At 40.0% G+C, this 16950-nt stretch overlaps 1 protein-coding gene across 1 annotated transcript in view; it reads left to right on the plus strand.

The window, feature by feature from the left end:
* Positions 1-16950, plus strand: part of ptprdb (protein tyrosine phosphatase receptor type Db) — a 176254-nt gene that overhangs the window by 107561 nt on the left and 51743 nt on the right. Inside the window, exons 7-10 of the mRNA XM_059338579.1 lie at positions 4120-4265; positions 7286-7427; positions 13649-13837; positions 15115-15123. Coding sequence (XP_059194562.1) covers positions 4120-4265; positions 7286-7427; positions 13649-13837; positions 15115-15123 — 486 coding nt within the window. The remainder of the gene's footprint in view (positions 1-4119; positions 4266-7285; positions 7428-13648; positions 13838-15114; positions 15124-16950) is intronic.

Raw genomic sequence — 16950 nt, forward strand, 5'->3', positions numbered from 1 at the left:
GCAGTATCAGACAGAGTAGGTCCATTTTGTGCTGCAGAGTCCGTTGCTTTTGTTGATTTGCTTTGTTGAGACAGGCCTGTTTGCCTTATACTTTTTCCTATCAGATTAGCTAAGTGATTGAGGGCACACAATATGAGGCCTGAGGGCACCTAAATTGCAATGTTTTGCAGAGTTTTGGAAAAGATCTGTCGGAATTCAGATCACCTAGCACACTGTGTCCCAGAATAAACTACAAAAGCGTCTTGTTTCATTATGATTTAACTTAGTGGATATGATGGTCAGAGAACAGAATAAGTCAAACCAGATTCTAATTATAATAGGATAAAACACACTCATTGTGTGTTTCATATTTATACATTTCGGTGTGGTACAAAAGTATAGCAGCCCATTTTTTATCACACTTTTAGAACTATACTTTTTTCAACCTGAGACATGCATCCTTTGTGCTTACTTCCATCTGTTTTCCTCCAAAAAATATGTACTTCCCATTCTTAGATTTATACAATTTTCCCATCTTAATACACTATATTCGTAAATCATACTCCCTGAAGGTTTGTGCTAGCATCTGTTCTTACAAACTCGAGCTCTCTCGCCGTGTCCCTCTAGGTTAAGACAGCATCTGCCAGCTACAGTATGTCCCTGTAGCCTCTTACAAAGTGTCATTAGCTTCATTTAGTCTTGCTATTTGTCTTTTTCTGCTACTCCAGTGAACCTCCATAGCCCCATTAAGCTTTCCAGGTTCATTTAAGGAGAGTCTATCCAGAAGTGGTGTTGCATTTGTCACGGTTCACTAAATTAAAACAAAAAAAAGAAGCAGCAGTTGGAGGAGAAGCGGAGCAGAATCAGTTCACTTATTACCTGTATATCAGAGGACACATCTGCAATATGTCTATGAAGAAGTCAAAGCCATTTATGTGAAGTTTTTATTATAGGTCGGCGTCATTCTGCGCTACCCAAATGCATTTATTCTAGTTCAGTTTCTTCGACACGACATAAAGACGATCTTTCACCCTGAAATCAAAGTTTATCACACGTTTTCAGCCGCGACTCGAAAGTGGTCCGGAGAGGGGAGCTGTCTTTGTAATCCCTGCCATCTGCTGTGTAGATCAGATCTACTATATGGCGACCTTTATGTAGGCCACCCTCCATCCACCCCACACAAACACACACACACATCCAAGAGGGGATAGATTGGCACTGTCTAATTCCAACTAAGTCTCTCTGACCCACTCTGTAGTTTCCCTTCACTTCCATCTTGGGTCATATTGAGGGAAAAGAGGAGCGCCTGCCGACATGCATGAGCGCCTGAGCACATGGCTTCTGCTAGAACAAGTTCTTGTGTGAAAGTCTAGCTTATTTTTTCATCCTATATCAATGAAATAATAAACCTGCAGGCATCTCTTCCTTCCGCCAAAAAGCTACAAATATTGAATTGCCCTTTCGAGCTTGAGCCCTCCCTTTCTTGGCCTAAATGTCAGTGCTTAATCCTACCAAGCAGCACGACCAAAAAGACCCTGATGATCTTGGCAAAAGACCACAACAGTTAGGAACATAAACAGAGAGCAGAGGAGTGGAGTGAGGATTGAAAATGAGGCAAACAGGGAGGATAAATGTGGAGGAAAAGTGGTGGAGCGAGGGAAGGGAAAGGGATGGATGGATGAGAGCCCATGAAGTGTAGGGGAGGAGAAAAAATAAGAGAGGAGAGGAATTGCGAGAGCGAGTTGGGAGAAGTGTGGAGCATACGGTTGCACCCCCCCCATCCCCATTCCACCCCACCCCTCCTCATTAAGTCAGTCAATGTGACAGGAAGACTTATGTAACACCCCAGAGATGGAAGGAGGAGATGGAGAAAGAGTAACAAGGAGGAGGATGAAAGAGGGAGCAAGGAGAGCAGCTGTGAAGGGGGGGTGATTCACTGGCACAGAATTAGGAGCGGGCAGAAAGATAAAGGGGCAAAAATATGAGAAAGAGAGACCGTAAGACAATTAAACAGGAGATATATGAAGATGAAGAGAGGGATCGGGCTAGAGAGATGACGAGAAGGGGGGAAAGATAAAAAAGCAATTGAAAGATCTACCGTGCCTTTTAGTATGGCTCTGCTGGCTTTACACTTTTCATTTGTTTTGTGGGGGAGAGATTAGCAAGAGGATTAAGAGAGCGATTCTCCCGCTTCTCATTCTTTCCGTTTCCCTCTCTCTTTTTCCCCTCTCTCAGATGGGCACACGCACATTTGCTCACTCACTCATGCATCACGCACACACGTACAGTATCATGGCATGCATGTCGAAATTGTGTGCATGCAATTATATACTTTACATACCAAGAGTGCAATTAACTATTAATTTCATTCTTAGATGATTTTATTAATCTGAAAACTGCTTCTCTGATTAAATGATATCAGAAAACAGTAGGGTTCTATGATAAATTACATTTTAGGAAATCATAGTAAAAGTTAAGTTCAAATATATGTTTAAATACCATTCTGAATTAAGTATTGTGAGCAATATATTCTAGAGACTTTATAAAATATCTTTGTTTGGTACAAATCCTAACAAAAAAATCACACCATGATTATTTTAGTATAATTTTTAATTAAAATGACTAATAACGATGCAAAAGTGATCATTCCCACCTAACTAGAAAATAGTTAAAGGTTACCATCAAAATATCAAAGTTACAATAATATAACAATAAAAAACTCTCACAGCATGTTTTGGTGCTAATACATATACATAAAATCACACAACCACACTCATATATATAGTATGTGCACAGTTTCTGTATTAAATATGTACATAAAGGCATGTGCAAGGATGAAAGTAAGGAGAAACAAAAGTGCACACACATTCTCTCTCCCTCACACACACACACACACACACACACACACACTGTTCTACTCAGTCATTGAGGCAGATTTGGCCGTGAGCCAGTGAGGTGTAGAGGTGATTGGGCAGCTTGGGGCTCTCGGACCATGTTTGCCAGTACATCTGGCTCGCTCTCTCTCTCTGGCTCTCACTGTTTTTTTATCTCACCCTCTCTCTCTCTCTCTCTCTCTCTCTCTCTCTCTCTCTCTCTCTCTCTCTCTCGCTCTCTCTCTCTCTCTCACTCGCTCTCTCTCGTATCCGCCTCCTGCTCATCTTCCCCTCTCCACTTCTGCTGTTCATGCTCTCTCTTCCTTACCCATCCCGCTCTCTCCATCTGTCTCTCTCGCTCGTTCCCTTTATCTCCCTCGCTCTTCTGTTCCCCACTCCTTTAACACACACGCTCTCTCTCTTTTTCTCTCCTTCTCTGAAAAGCTTAGCTTTTCTCCCTCTCTCCCTCCCTCCTTTTAAACAGCAAAAAGCAATTTCTCTCCCTTTGTCAGGGCGGTTGGCGGTAAGCCCTTAAGTAGGGATTTTCTGGTTTGGCTGGAATGCCATTAGGCGAGCTGGCGGTGACGTGCCGTGACTGACGTGCCGAATCTTTTTGATGTCGTGATGTCACAATCCAGCGGAGGCTGTGGTTATGATATTGTTGGCGTCCCCGGAATGAGGGGCTTTAGTGGTCATGTCAGGAGTAAGTCTTCATAAATCCTTTATGGCACAGAAATATTAAGCTTCTTTGGTGGTACAGGGACAGAGGGAAAACATGGTGGAACGTGCACACACGTGTACAGAAGAAGAGATACACACAGACACAAAGCCACCCACAGTGACACTGAAAGACCGTACCACATGTACTCCAAGAATTTACACACACACACACACACACACACACACACAGGGCTCAACAATGTATCCTAGTGACTGCATCATTGTCCTCTTTTGCACCTGAAATGCACACACACACACACACACACACACACACACACACACACACATATCTGGAATTCCCCTTTCACACACTCCTTTTGTAGTACAACAGAGACCTCAAACCCACAGACGTGTGAATAAAGTATTCCAGTTATATATCAAGTAGATATCTGGAGCCTGAGTGCATTGAGAAAAACACATAATCCATCAGAGAATACATGTAGGTGCACGTCTTATGATCGTAGGAATGGTATTGTGAATGGTTGTCATATGGTAAGAGCATTGACACAAACAGCAATAAAACTTTTCTCTACTTCTCTCCATACAGCACCCCCCAGGTTTACACGAACCCCAGAAGATCAAACAGGAGTCCAGGGGGGAGTGGCCTCCTTTGTGTGCCAGGCCACGGGGGATCCCCAACCCAAGATTGTCTGGAACAAGAAAGGCAAAAAAGTCAGCAACCAGAGATTTGAGGTATGAAGCAGACATTTTAAAGAAGAAAGTTCAACTCTGTCTTTTTTTATGATCGTAATACCTTTTTCCACGTCTCAGGTTCAACAGCTGTGTGGAGCAGCTGTGTAAAACAGGCGTGTCTGAATGAAGCAGGAAGACTTGTCAGTGCTGTCAGTTCTCGTTGTTTGATTTCCGTTATATGCTACACCCCTCACAGCACACATTTTGACTTGTCAAACACAGGTGTAACTCACAGCATTAATAATGGCTGCAGAGCTAAAAATGGCAGCTGGTTTGTGTGGAAATTAAATCGAAAGAAAATTTCAAAACTGTTCTATAAAAACCATAAATTGTTCATTAATTGTCCTTTTTTTGTACTAATTAAACAAACAAGATGTAATGGGTAAACTGATATAAGCACATCCTGGCTGTGGCTTTATATTTGACAGACAGATAAAAGAAATCTCATCAAACTCTGTTCAAGAAATTAATAAGCAGTCAGAAATATCTTAATTATACGTTTAAATAATAAGGTGAACATTTTGCTACAGAACTTGCTGAGTTGACATTATATTACACAGTACATTGGTGGACAAAAGTAAATGTAGAGTTGATCTAAAAATCTTCTATTAATTCATGTATTGCATAGGTATAGGCATATTTTAGCTTTCATTTCCTTCTTTCAACGCAATATCATACAATACATCTTCTTTGTGTCCATTTTTTTTTTTACATTATGACTTAAAGCTCATAAACACACAGAAGTCCAAAGATCGACTTCCCAAATTGAACCGTCCAAGGAGCATTTGAATACAGCTACAAGTCTTTTTCCCAAAATGTCTTATGTTCATAAGTCATACGGTGATAGTAAACTGAAAACATTTACACTTTTGCAGACATTTAAAGACTTCACCTTGGGTTCTGGTTAATTTTTTCACAGAATAATTCATCTTTAAATCACAAAATTATTAATCTGATTAATAAATAATTAAACTATATGAGGTTATGCCGTTTCAGAGTCTTGGTATTTTGCACACTGACTCCTTCAAATTGCTTAAACGGAAGTGAGCCATCATTAATGTTACTAGTTACACCTGTGCTTTTCTTTTATGACAAGGCGGCTGTGAGAAAGGTTCATCGTTGGCACTGTATTTATTACAATGGAAGTTGACATTTAAGTCAATAATGAGTGTTGTGTTTTGTTTTAGGGAGGGGCAGAGGAATACATGAACACCATCTATTACCAGTTTGCATATAAAGCAAAAATTGTTCTGTTAAGGATTTGATCAGTTTACCTGCTTTCCTTCATTTGTACTCCAAAGGTTATACAACTGTGTGAAATTCTATCTGCGCCGACTCTTTCATATGTCAGATGATGCCTTGGGCTACAGTATATGAGATTCTTATATGATCAGTCTTATTAGTTTCCCGAAGGCTCTAACCTTTGATTTATTTCCACACCTCAGTCGTCACTCTGAGATGGAGATGTTGAACCAGCCTCTCTCCTCCCCAGTCAGTGTCATTCTGAGCTCAGGGTGCTTTTCCACTTTAATAAGTCGAGTTTCCTCCCAGGTTTAAGTTCATCTTAGTGTCTTCCTGTTTGTGATTAAATCACTCGGGGAGATATTTTATTTTTAATCCACCCCATATAAACTCAGAGACTACTTGCTGTATATTGTCAGGAGTTGTTGAGGGATTTCTTTTTATTGGATTTCAAGTCAGTGGAAACTTTCTCAGAATTCGGAATCCTGCTCTAATAGGTGCATGTATTAAAACTTATGAAAGAGCATTTCAAATGCACAATCAAGTATTTCTGAGAAAAAAATCAAGTTGTTACATATCCTAAATATGAAAAAGGATATGAGAGATAATCAAGGGCAAATTAAATCCTAACTATCACTTCTCTATTGTTTTAATTCAGTGAAAATGTACTTTGAGTCATCAGTGGACTGCTTATGTGGTCCTAGCTGAAATCTATTTAAACGTGTGTAGTGATTGATTTTACACTATGGATCCAGGTATGCTTTGTGGCCATGGATTAAACCTGACTTAGTGCTCTGGTACTTCCTGGGCTCCGTCCCCTCAGCTTCCCTCAGCAAATTAAAAACTAGGAAAAGGCTTTTTTGTCTCTGAACATTACTGTTTATCACTGAGCTGCAAACAGTATTGAAGATAAAATTAAAACTAAACACAAACACCAGGCAGGGTCCAATGCTCCAGCTCAACATTTAAACAAACATGTCCCTACTTTATCTGCAGTACAGTGCAATGTTATAAACCTGTATGAATTTGGAGGAAATTTCTTTAAACCTGCAGTTACTGAACACAACATATTATCATCATTTAAGTTTTCATTTAAGGTTTCAGGTTCCAAGTTAGCTGAGCCGATTCTAGAAGATCGATTTAAAACACTGCAGAACAGTGATTGGTCAAGAGAATTGTCATTAGAATCAAAACTCGGGCAACACAATACTGTCTGCACAAACCTACCATTTTTAAATAGCCAAGCTAATGTCAGTAGCAACTGCAATTTTTCTACTTGCTTGCCCCAGATTTAAAAAATGTCATCCTGCAAAATGCACCGCACAGTACAATGTACAACTGACAAAGTGCAGACATTCCTCCTAGTACCAAAAGTGAAATGATTTGAGCTAAGCTATGCAAGGGAAATTATTTTTCACTCTCCTTAAGCTCCATTTTTGGTCTCCACTAACTCCTGAGGGAAATATTTGGATCTGTAGCTGCTAAATGCTCCACAGTGTTCACCAGCTCTTTGCTGACTTAGTGTGTTGGCTGGTGCTGGGGAGGTAATATGCAGTTGGTTTTTAAAGCTTTTCAGCTTAAAAAAAAAAGCAGCAGCAAAAATTACTTGTGAAAGCATTAAGAGTAAACCAAAACAATAAAGCTGCAGGTTGTGAAACTGAAACAATGAGCTAAAAGGGGGACCGAAGACTCTCAACTTTGACTTTACATATCTTGAGCCATTGTTAATGCATATATTATACTGATTAAGGCTGCTTTAACATCATTCCCACCAACAGGTAATAGAGTTTGACGACGGGTCTGGCTCGGTCCTGAGGATCCAGCCACTGAGGACCCCTAGAGACGAGGCGATTTACGAATGTCACGCCTCCAACTCTGCAGGAGAGATCACTGCCTCCACCCGACTAAGTGTGCTACGAGGTCAGTGTAAACACACATTGTTTCCATTCAGCTGTCAAAAACAGTTTATCAAGTGCTGTGGAAAAAATTACAAATCACAATATTGTATCTGGACATAAATCATGTCCGCATAATAAATACATGACTATGATGGTAACTAAAGCAGTCACATTTTAATGTTTCCTATATGTAATAACATCCCTGTAATTTTCTTAGACTGACTTAGACTGTGACATAGCCAACATGACATCATTGGTTTATGGACTACCATTTTTAAACGTTCATTCTAGCCGTTGCCAACCTAGTTTTTGGGCGTTGCTTTTTGTTTTTTTGGAGCCCAAAGTAAAACAAATTTTGATGAATGAATGGCTGGAGCTAGATTATAAACTAGTGCTAGCTAGCTAGAGTGCTTAGCAAGGTGCAAAAATGAACAGTCGACTTCTTAGAGTTTGTTTTATTATAATCAAATAGTAAACAGGACATTTCTAGGTGGTCATAATGTTGCATTTAACTTTGATGAACTGGAAACACCGGCAGCACAGTGGTGCAGACAATCAGACTTCTTTTTGCAGCAAATTGAGTCGCCCCCTGCTGGTCATTAGAAAAAATGCAGGTTTAAGGCACTTCCACGTGGGCTTCACTTTTCAGACCTAGAGGTTTGTGCTTGAATTTAGCATCTACATCCAGAGGGAGTACTGCAAATAACTAGAATGATTTAACACCAACTGCCCTGTGGCTCGTCATAAATTCTGATGGTAAAAATTAAAGTTTATCCGTATCCTTACGGCCGGGGTACTTTAAGGTAATATCCAGTCGGAATCAGGTTTTTACACATTGTGGAGTCTCAAGTGATATTTCTCTGTTGGTGTTCTTCCAACATCAAAACAATTTATGCAGAAGAAGTGGAGGCTTGTTGGATGTTTTCGGAGATGTAGATATATGTGCAAGTGTAAGCCTGGGTCCACTGCGGTAGATACTTTTGTTAGTGTTAGCAAGAGTCCATTAATGCAGATAGTGATGTTAGTGTTAGTGGAGTCCATTAGGAGAACATTATGTACCGGTAGTTTGAAGCTCAAGAGTGTCTTAGTGAGTGAAGCTGCTCAAGTGTGGATAATCACATCGCCTGCCTTTACAGTACATGCTCGTGGGGAAAGGACGTGCAGCCCATTGTTCTACCGTCTTGTCTCTCTCTTTCTCTCTTGTCTCTGAGGGGTAATAACATAGTCTACAGTTCTTCCCCTCCACTCTCTTCTCTCCTTGTCTGTCTGAGTTTTTCGTCTCCCCAAGTTCATTCTCTCTTGTGCTTTCTTTCACTCTCCCCCATTCTCTCTACGTTTTTATACACTTTTTCCTCCCTCTCTCCCTCTGTCTCTCCATATGCTCTTAGGTCCACTACACAGCAACCTCTAAATTATTCACACCAGACCACTCTTTGCATCTTCTGTGCTGTTCCGCTCCATCCATCCAGAATTTTTCCTGTCTCACATGGTTGTCTTTGTGTGTGTGTGTGTGTGTGTGTGTGTGTGTGTGTGTGTGTGTGTGTGTGTGCATCTGTATGTGCTCTTGCTTATGTGTCCCTGCATCTATTTTTGATTTTTCCTGCCTCCCTTGATGGAAGCTATCTGCTCGTGTCTAATCTTTATCGAGGACGTAACCACTCATGCGCGCATACATGGCCAAAAACACACACACACACACACACACACAAACATATCCTCAATCTAAGACAGTCAGTCTTTATGTAGTGATTAGCTTCTTTCTTCTCCTCTGAGGAGTCATTGTGTTGTGAATGAATAAGAGGCCACCTGGGAGCAGCTAATAGCCCCTGATATACTGTCAGTCCAAATGTCAGTTGCAAAGTACACACACCCACATGCACACAACATACACCCACACACACAGTGTCTTGTCAGTCATGTCTCCCTGTCTCCCCTGGCTCTGTAAAGACACAGCTCCAGTGACTGACTGACTGACTGTCAGACAGGGGGGGATCCGGTGTTAAGGTCAGCCGGCTTAATTACTGAGGATTAGAACCAGGCTAATTGAAATCTTGGCTTCCAGTAAACGACTGTGATTGACAATAGCTGAAATAATAATGAACTTGAGAGCAATTATATGCTTTGGGATCCAGTGTACAGTCCGATACTGTATAATTCATGGTTGGCCGTCTGTTTGAATTAATCTGAATGTCTTCTTCGGTCCAGAAACTGAAGTTGGAAATTGGAAAGACAAAGTTGTAAAGTTTTCATTTCCATTCTTAAATTTCCATTATAGGACAGTCCTGATTTGTGTTTTCTACAGTTAAAGTACTTGCTAATATCTTCAACATGGCGACAATGAAGTCTGATGAGGCCAGAGTTTCTAGACCATTAAATTTGAAGATAAAACAGAAAGTTAGTGCAGCTGAAATGCTGCTAATGTAAGTGAAAGTGGAACCAGAAAGAGGCACTGTAAACTGTAGTTGACAGTTTGGATGATACTTTGACTGTTCACCTTTGTGCCTCTTTCATGTAAGTTTTGCAAAAAGTATCTAGGTTTCTGTCGTGAAGTTATTATAACTGATAGGATTAATGGCCAAAACCAAAAAAATAAGACAGGTTATAATGATTGAAACTGTAAAACCATCTGATCATATTTCCCATATTATAATCCCATATATTACTGCCAGTCATCATAAAGAATATGTCGTACTATATTGAAATGACTGACAAAGTTCTAAAATCAATCACTACCCCAAACAAACTAAACACCAAGCCATTAACTCCCGTGTTCTGCAATGTCAAATTATACTTTTTCTCGAAGGAGTCTGGTGGCTTTTAAGAGAGCATCAATGACAGTTTCAGCTCCGCCAATGTAAACTTAACAGGGCTGTCTGTCGGCGAGGTAAAGTAGTGAAAATATCCTAAATATAGCAAATGCTTACACTGGTATTGATTTTTTTTAAGGTTGATAAAATGTGTTTTGCTGCTGCCCTCTCCCATAGCAGTACATTGCTTAGCTTCCATGTCGGCACTCCTGCCTGCTCCTCCAAAGTGAGGGTGTGCTGCCCTCCATCTAACACACTGACTCTGGATAAGTACCTCACTTAACCCCACTTGAAAAAACCAGAACAATCCCTTTATGGGCATGTCGATGTAAGAGACCTACAAAACAACTTAATGAGGTGCAGAAAGGAAACAATCTGTGGTCTCATGAATCAAAACGGACGTGAATCATCAAAAAATGTAGCATGTAGGAATCAGTTTTGCGTTAGTACAGCTGTTGTATTGGATTGCAGTATATCCCAAGCGTTAATTTTATTTCATCCATCACTTATACTGGTTATCCCCCGAGTCAGCTGTGAATGACAGAAACAGGTTTGTTTGCAGGTGCAGTTATTACACTGGAGCTTCTGACACAGCAGCCAATCTCATGCTTTAGTTCCCAGAATTGTCCGTCCAGACTTGACCAGCGATATTCCAGATTTACAGATGACAAACCCGGCAAGCGATGTGTGTGGATTTCATTTTTGGGTCTCATATAAAGAGGACAGTGTTCAAGCTGCAGTTCCCATGATTGTGAGACTGGGCTTTTCTATGAGCTGTGAAATTATCTGGATCTCTCGCAGTGGAAACACAGAAGTGGGAGCACATCCAAATGAAACAGTGGGATGTGTGGAAGGCTCCGTCAACAAGGGAGTGTAGGGTTACGCATCTGCTCTGACCTCAGGGGGTACTTAACTGTTCAGCTGCACTCACATGCACACACACAGTGGAGCAGCTCTGTCCTAAACACACTTTGGTGTTGCTTACACCTGTCCCCTTGATGGATGGCGGAGAGCTGGTAATGTGCGTGTGTTAACGTGTGTGTGTGTATGTGTGCATCAGCTGATTCGATCAGCCCTCAAACACTTTCACATATCACTTCACACCTTGTCAGCTTTAAATTTGAAAAAAAAAAAAGCTTTTTGTCTGCACAGGAATATATGTGCTAGTTACCTACGTTTCCAGATTCCTGCACACACATACCTACAAATCCACATTTCTTTCTTTTTCATGCACGGGTGAGTGGTTGTAAAAGAGGGGCAGAGAAAGATGCATGATCTCAGGGACTAGCATTATAACTGTGCGTCCTCAATGCTTCAGTGCAGTGTCCCACCCCAGGTAGATGAAATAGAATGCATTATTCCTGCCTACAAGGGGCTGGCTTTGAAGTAAGCGTTTGCATAATGAAAGCAGAGAGAATCAGGATTGTTATGCTGTATGGGTCCCTTGTGCTCTCTCTCTCTCTTTCTGTCTGTTTTCCTCTTGCTCTCTCCCTCTCTGTTTTCCTTTCTGTCACTCTTTCTTTGTCTCACTGTATTGCAATTCGTTCACTCTTTTTTTCTGCACTTTTGCCCTTTTTTCTCCACCCGCCCACACAGACACAAACTGGTACACACAAACACCTTCTCATCTTGTTCTCTTGGTTTATTATGTCCATGTTTCCATTTGTCGGGCTCTGTGATTGATTGAAACCGAAGCTGTTAAAAGGCCACACACGCACTTGCAAAGCCGATGTCTCACGACCCGTCGGCTATGGTTCGATGGGCTAGTACCAGAATTAGCATCTCCTTGGCGAGGTTCAGCGCTAGGATTTCCCGTTAATGAGGCTCTGTGTGGTTGAGAGGGATAAAGTCACATGGGATTCTGGGTAAAAAAAATAAAAAAACAAAAAGGGGGGGGGGGTTCTAGATCAAAAACAAACACGTGCAGGAATCCATGCTCCTAGCTCATCTGTCTTCTTTCACTATGTCTATCTTTATCCACTTTATTAAAGATGACTCATGAATCTGACATTTTACCTCGCAGTTTCAAAGTGCAGCCTTGAACAAAGTTAAGAATTTGTTTTTAGAAAAGTGATTTTCGCTGAACCCATTTGATTCCAAGGGTGAATACAGCATATTCTCGGTTTGTCTGAGTTCAGCTATCTTTGATCCCCCGCCTCCTCGAAGCATTGTCCCCTCCTCTCCCTGAAATCTCCCACTTCAGTTGAATGAAGTTGGCCTACTGCCTTTGATTTCCTTTTTCACATTGGAACAACTCTTCATGTTTGATCTAATTGCCTCGGATGTCTTTGAATTCACATTTGATTTTCCATCCCAAAAGGGTGCAAGTCCCAGTGGACACATCTTTATTTGACTCGCCTATTTGATTCATGCAAAGGGGTGAAAAGGTTGTGTGCGATAGACTGAGCGGGACAAAAAAGTGTAGCTCAACTTTTACTTACTCCCAGCAGAATAGAGAGTATCCGATTTTCAATTGATTCTTATTCAAGAGCCTTCGCCTAGAGCTTTTGTTAGATAGTTTGTCAGGGGTGGATGAAATGTTACTTACATGACCTTGTATTCCTTAAAAGTCTTGCCACTGGGCTCAAGGCCAAGTCAAAACATTTTTTGGCCTCTAAATTGAATCCAAATTTGACTTACCAGCCAGCTTTCCTTAAAGCCTTTTCCACCGTGTCAATTCTGAGCTGAAGGTGTGTCTCTTCAAGTGTGAGGCTTCATATTTTGACTTGTTGTGCATGTCAAATGTCAGAGGGATGGCTTTATGGAATTGTTTGACATTTTGGAAAATATTTTAATTCACTGAGAGTAAATTGGGAGACTGATACCACTCTCTATCTATCTGTTCGATATGCAGGGAAAGCCAGCACTGTTAGCTTAGCCTAGCTTAGCTTAGCTTTTATGATGAGAGAAAACGTGGAAACAAATTTAAGATTTCCTTTATTGTCATTGTATTTAAAAAAAAAATACAATGGCATTTACGTGTGCTCTCATATATAAGGTGCTTAAATAAAGACATTCAGACTGCACATGTAATAAATAGTCTAAAAAGATAATAAATAGTTTAAAGGTAAAACATGTGGCGACAGGATGCAAATGATGTGTCATTGTCCATTTAGGGTACGTGGTGCTGTGGGAAAGATTTTTTTCTTTAATCTGTTTGTCAGTGATTTGTGTGATCTGAACCCTGGTTTTGTCTGAAAGTAACAAAATCCACCTACGAAATGTTATTTAATTTCGGAACCCATCAGCTATCGGTCTGAAGAGGATTTAGTTGCTTCTATGAAAAACTGCTGTTATACTAAACACTTTATATAGTGATAAAAATAATAAAAGATCCTGTTAAAAATTCATTCAAATCAATGCGTTTTAAAATGACTGGTGATGGTGTGTCTTTGTTTTTTCAGCTCTGTTTGACTTGTGTTTTTGATCTTTCCAGAGGACCAGCTGCCCTCTGGGTTCCCCACCATAGACATGGGTCCCCAGCTGAAAGTGGTGGAGCGTTCTCGGACCGCCACTATGCTCTGTGCTGCTAGCGGCAACCCTGACCCAGAAATTACCTGGTTCAAGGATTTCCTGCCGGTCAACACGTCCAATAACAACGGACGAATCAAGCAGCTCCGCTCAGGTAACCAATTCTTGTATTCCTCCATTCTTTCCCTTCACCTCAACCCCAAGTTTTTATTTCCACCGTAAGCTTTTCTTTCCCTTCCACTTTGCTTTTATCATCCTCTTTCAATATCTACTCCCCCCGAACCCATTTTTTATTTTCTGTTCCTACAAAATGTCTGTTATTCTTGCCCTCGTTCACCCCTTTTCTTATTGCTGTTCCGCACTCCTCCTGCCGTGGTTACTGGCTGTGTTTCTCCGCTGCTGTGGTCTGAGTTGACTGTGTGTGGTTGCCAACTTTTCTCAACTCTTTAAAGCCTTAAACAGTGAACTCCCAACTTTTCTCCGCTTTTCTCCAAACTCTGAGGTCTTCCCGTGCAATTCACCATCACGAAGGGTTTAATTTTTCACTTAGTACAAACGTTATGAATTATTTGCAACGGCACGCATCAGTGCACAAGATGACTCTAGTCATAACAAATTTTCTCCTCCGACAGAATTTGCAAGGTAAACCCAGGTGATGGTGGCATGCGCTGAGGGAATGTCCTCTCTAAGATGGCTCACTGCTGTGACTAAACAAACAAATAACCTTTTGTTTTTCCTCATTTCATGGAAAGTGTGTCTTGCGTGGGTGTGAAATTGACTCACAGACATTGCGTCCATGTTATTTGAGAAAATACATTGACAGAATTTGTTAAACTCAAAGACAAATTACTTGGAAAAACACAGAAAATAAATTATTTTCCAGTCAAGCCACTCAATCCATCTCAACAAGCTTTTTAATAGCCACAGTAGTGTGTAAAATCACGACTTGTTAGCAAAGTCCCCTCCCTCCTCAGTCCCCTTTCTGCTTCCAGGGACCAACTGTGGACCCCAAATCCCTTTCTTGTGATTGGACACCCAACTCTCTGGCTTCTTTATGGATAACAACCTCTTTGCTTCTGTCCCCGTTTTTTTTTTCTGGCTTAATCCCCAACGCCCCGCTCAGACCCCCATTTTGACCTGTTTTTCACAAAAAATATATAGAATTAGAAATACTTACACAACTGTTACAATTTAAAATGTCAAATATTTCATGTTAGCTTTGCTTCTACTATGTAATGATTATAAAATACTTTTACACTTCTTTTAATCACAAAGTTCTGTGTAGTTAATCGATATCCATGATTTTTTTTCTGGAGTTCCAGTGCTTTTTCAAGGTGTTTCTTCTAATTCAACTCCTCTGTGTAACCAATGGTCCGATTGTAATGCCATGTCTATGCTGTTTCTTTTCTCTTTGTATCTTTTTAACCACAGAGTCCTTTGGTAAGTGCTTCTGTTCCGAGGCCCACACCCTCACTGTCCACTTTCTTATATACTGTTCACAAATTCTGCTACTGTCGCTGCTGCTGCTCACCTTTACAATGTTGAGGTGTTATTAAAATGCATGGCATGCATTTTACTAACAGTCACACACAAAGATTATATATTTCACACACAAAAACACATAATCACAAGCACCCAAACATAATTTTCATAAAAATAAAGAAATATACTATAGATGCTACAAACTACACATGTATCTACACATATATCTATATATATATGATATATACATACATATACTCACAGATATATCTGTCACCTTAGAGGTAGCTGGCCTCACCCTCACCTGTGCACCTGCAGCCTTTCCACACCCAAAAAAACTACAATAACTTTCTCCTCACACTCACCTATTTACTTTTCCACTTATTCAATAATTCTTCCCCTCACTCACTCACTCACTCACTCACTCTGTCATTCACTCACCCACTTACTCTCTCCACTCTGCTGTATAGAGTTACCACTCAATAAGCCATCAGCTCTGGATGGCTGTTAGGTAGGCCTCTGGTGGAGCCACTGTGAGGAAATCAATGGCGACCAGGTTTTAGACTTGTAGACGTGATATTCAGTGTAGTATGTTTATCTCAAACCTGGTTATTACTGCTCTGATAGTGAATGGACACATGCAGTTTTTAATAAGGCTGTACTGAATGTCTTTTTATTTTACGTTTGAGGCTTCTATTGATGTTTTCAAGTTTAAATTTAAATGTCTTTAGTCATATTTTATGACATCTTCCCTTTAGACCTTCAGCTGGGAGATTTACCGATGAGTCCACAAGCTCTTTTAGTTTATTTAGTCTAAGAAATTAACAAAATACCTCAAAAAATGTCAATAAAGGAGATATTCATACACCTATTTTCCTTAGTAAACACAATTATGCAACCATACTCTTGCTGAATTCAATTTTCTCTGTATACCAAATCAAGACTTGCTTAATTATGTTGTTAACTCATCTTAAACAAACTTTTCAAATTCAACAGAAACCAAATAAAACTTGGATAGTCTTTCCACTGTTCAATCACCAACTCTGCTTTTGTTTGAAATCAACCTTAATTTCAGTGAGTTACATGTGAAAATATGCCCCAAAATATAAGCAATGATGTACTAAGCCAATTATCTGATAGCCAAGCCATAGATCAGCATTCAAATGTTCATTTAGAATTTGAATGCCAACATTATAATAATTTTAAAAAGCTTTGAATCTGCCAACTATTTGGTACAGCTGTAGCTTTTAACATCACCGTAATAGAGAGTAGACAAGTAAAGCAGTTAAAGAAAAACCACCCTTCAATACTTCTTCACTGTTATATGAAAGCAAAGTGCTGTAATGTGTGTTTCATTATTTACATTTAGTGATTTCCCTAATTTCCCAGAATGCTTTGTAATGTCAGAGAGAATAGGGCTGGGATGTAAACAGCATGTGTATCTAGTGTGTGTGTGTGATCAACCACTTGCCTCTTAACAGCTGAAACAATCAGTCATTTATTTGATTAGTCAAGTGTTAGAAGATAAATTACCATCATTAACATTTAAATAGTCAATTAATTGTTTAAATCATAATTCATTCTCTGATTCTAGCTTCTGAGATGTGAGAATTTTAGTTTATTTTAGTTTTTCACAGTTGTAAACTGAACTACAAGACATTTGAAGACATCACTTTCAGGTTCATTTAGATGGGCATTTATCTGACATTTTCAGCTAATTTATCAATTGATTATCCCAAAAAAAAAAGCCTTGCACATCAATCAGTAATGAAATAAATTGTAAGT

Source organism: Centropristis striata, chromosome 1, assembly GCF_030273125.1.
Source record: "Centropristis striata isolate RG_2023a ecotype Rhode Island chromosome 1, C.striata_1.0, whole genome shotgun sequence".
Taxonomy (NCBI): domain Eukaryota; kingdom Metazoa; phylum Chordata; class Actinopteri; order Perciformes; family Serranidae; genus Centropristis; species Centropristis striata.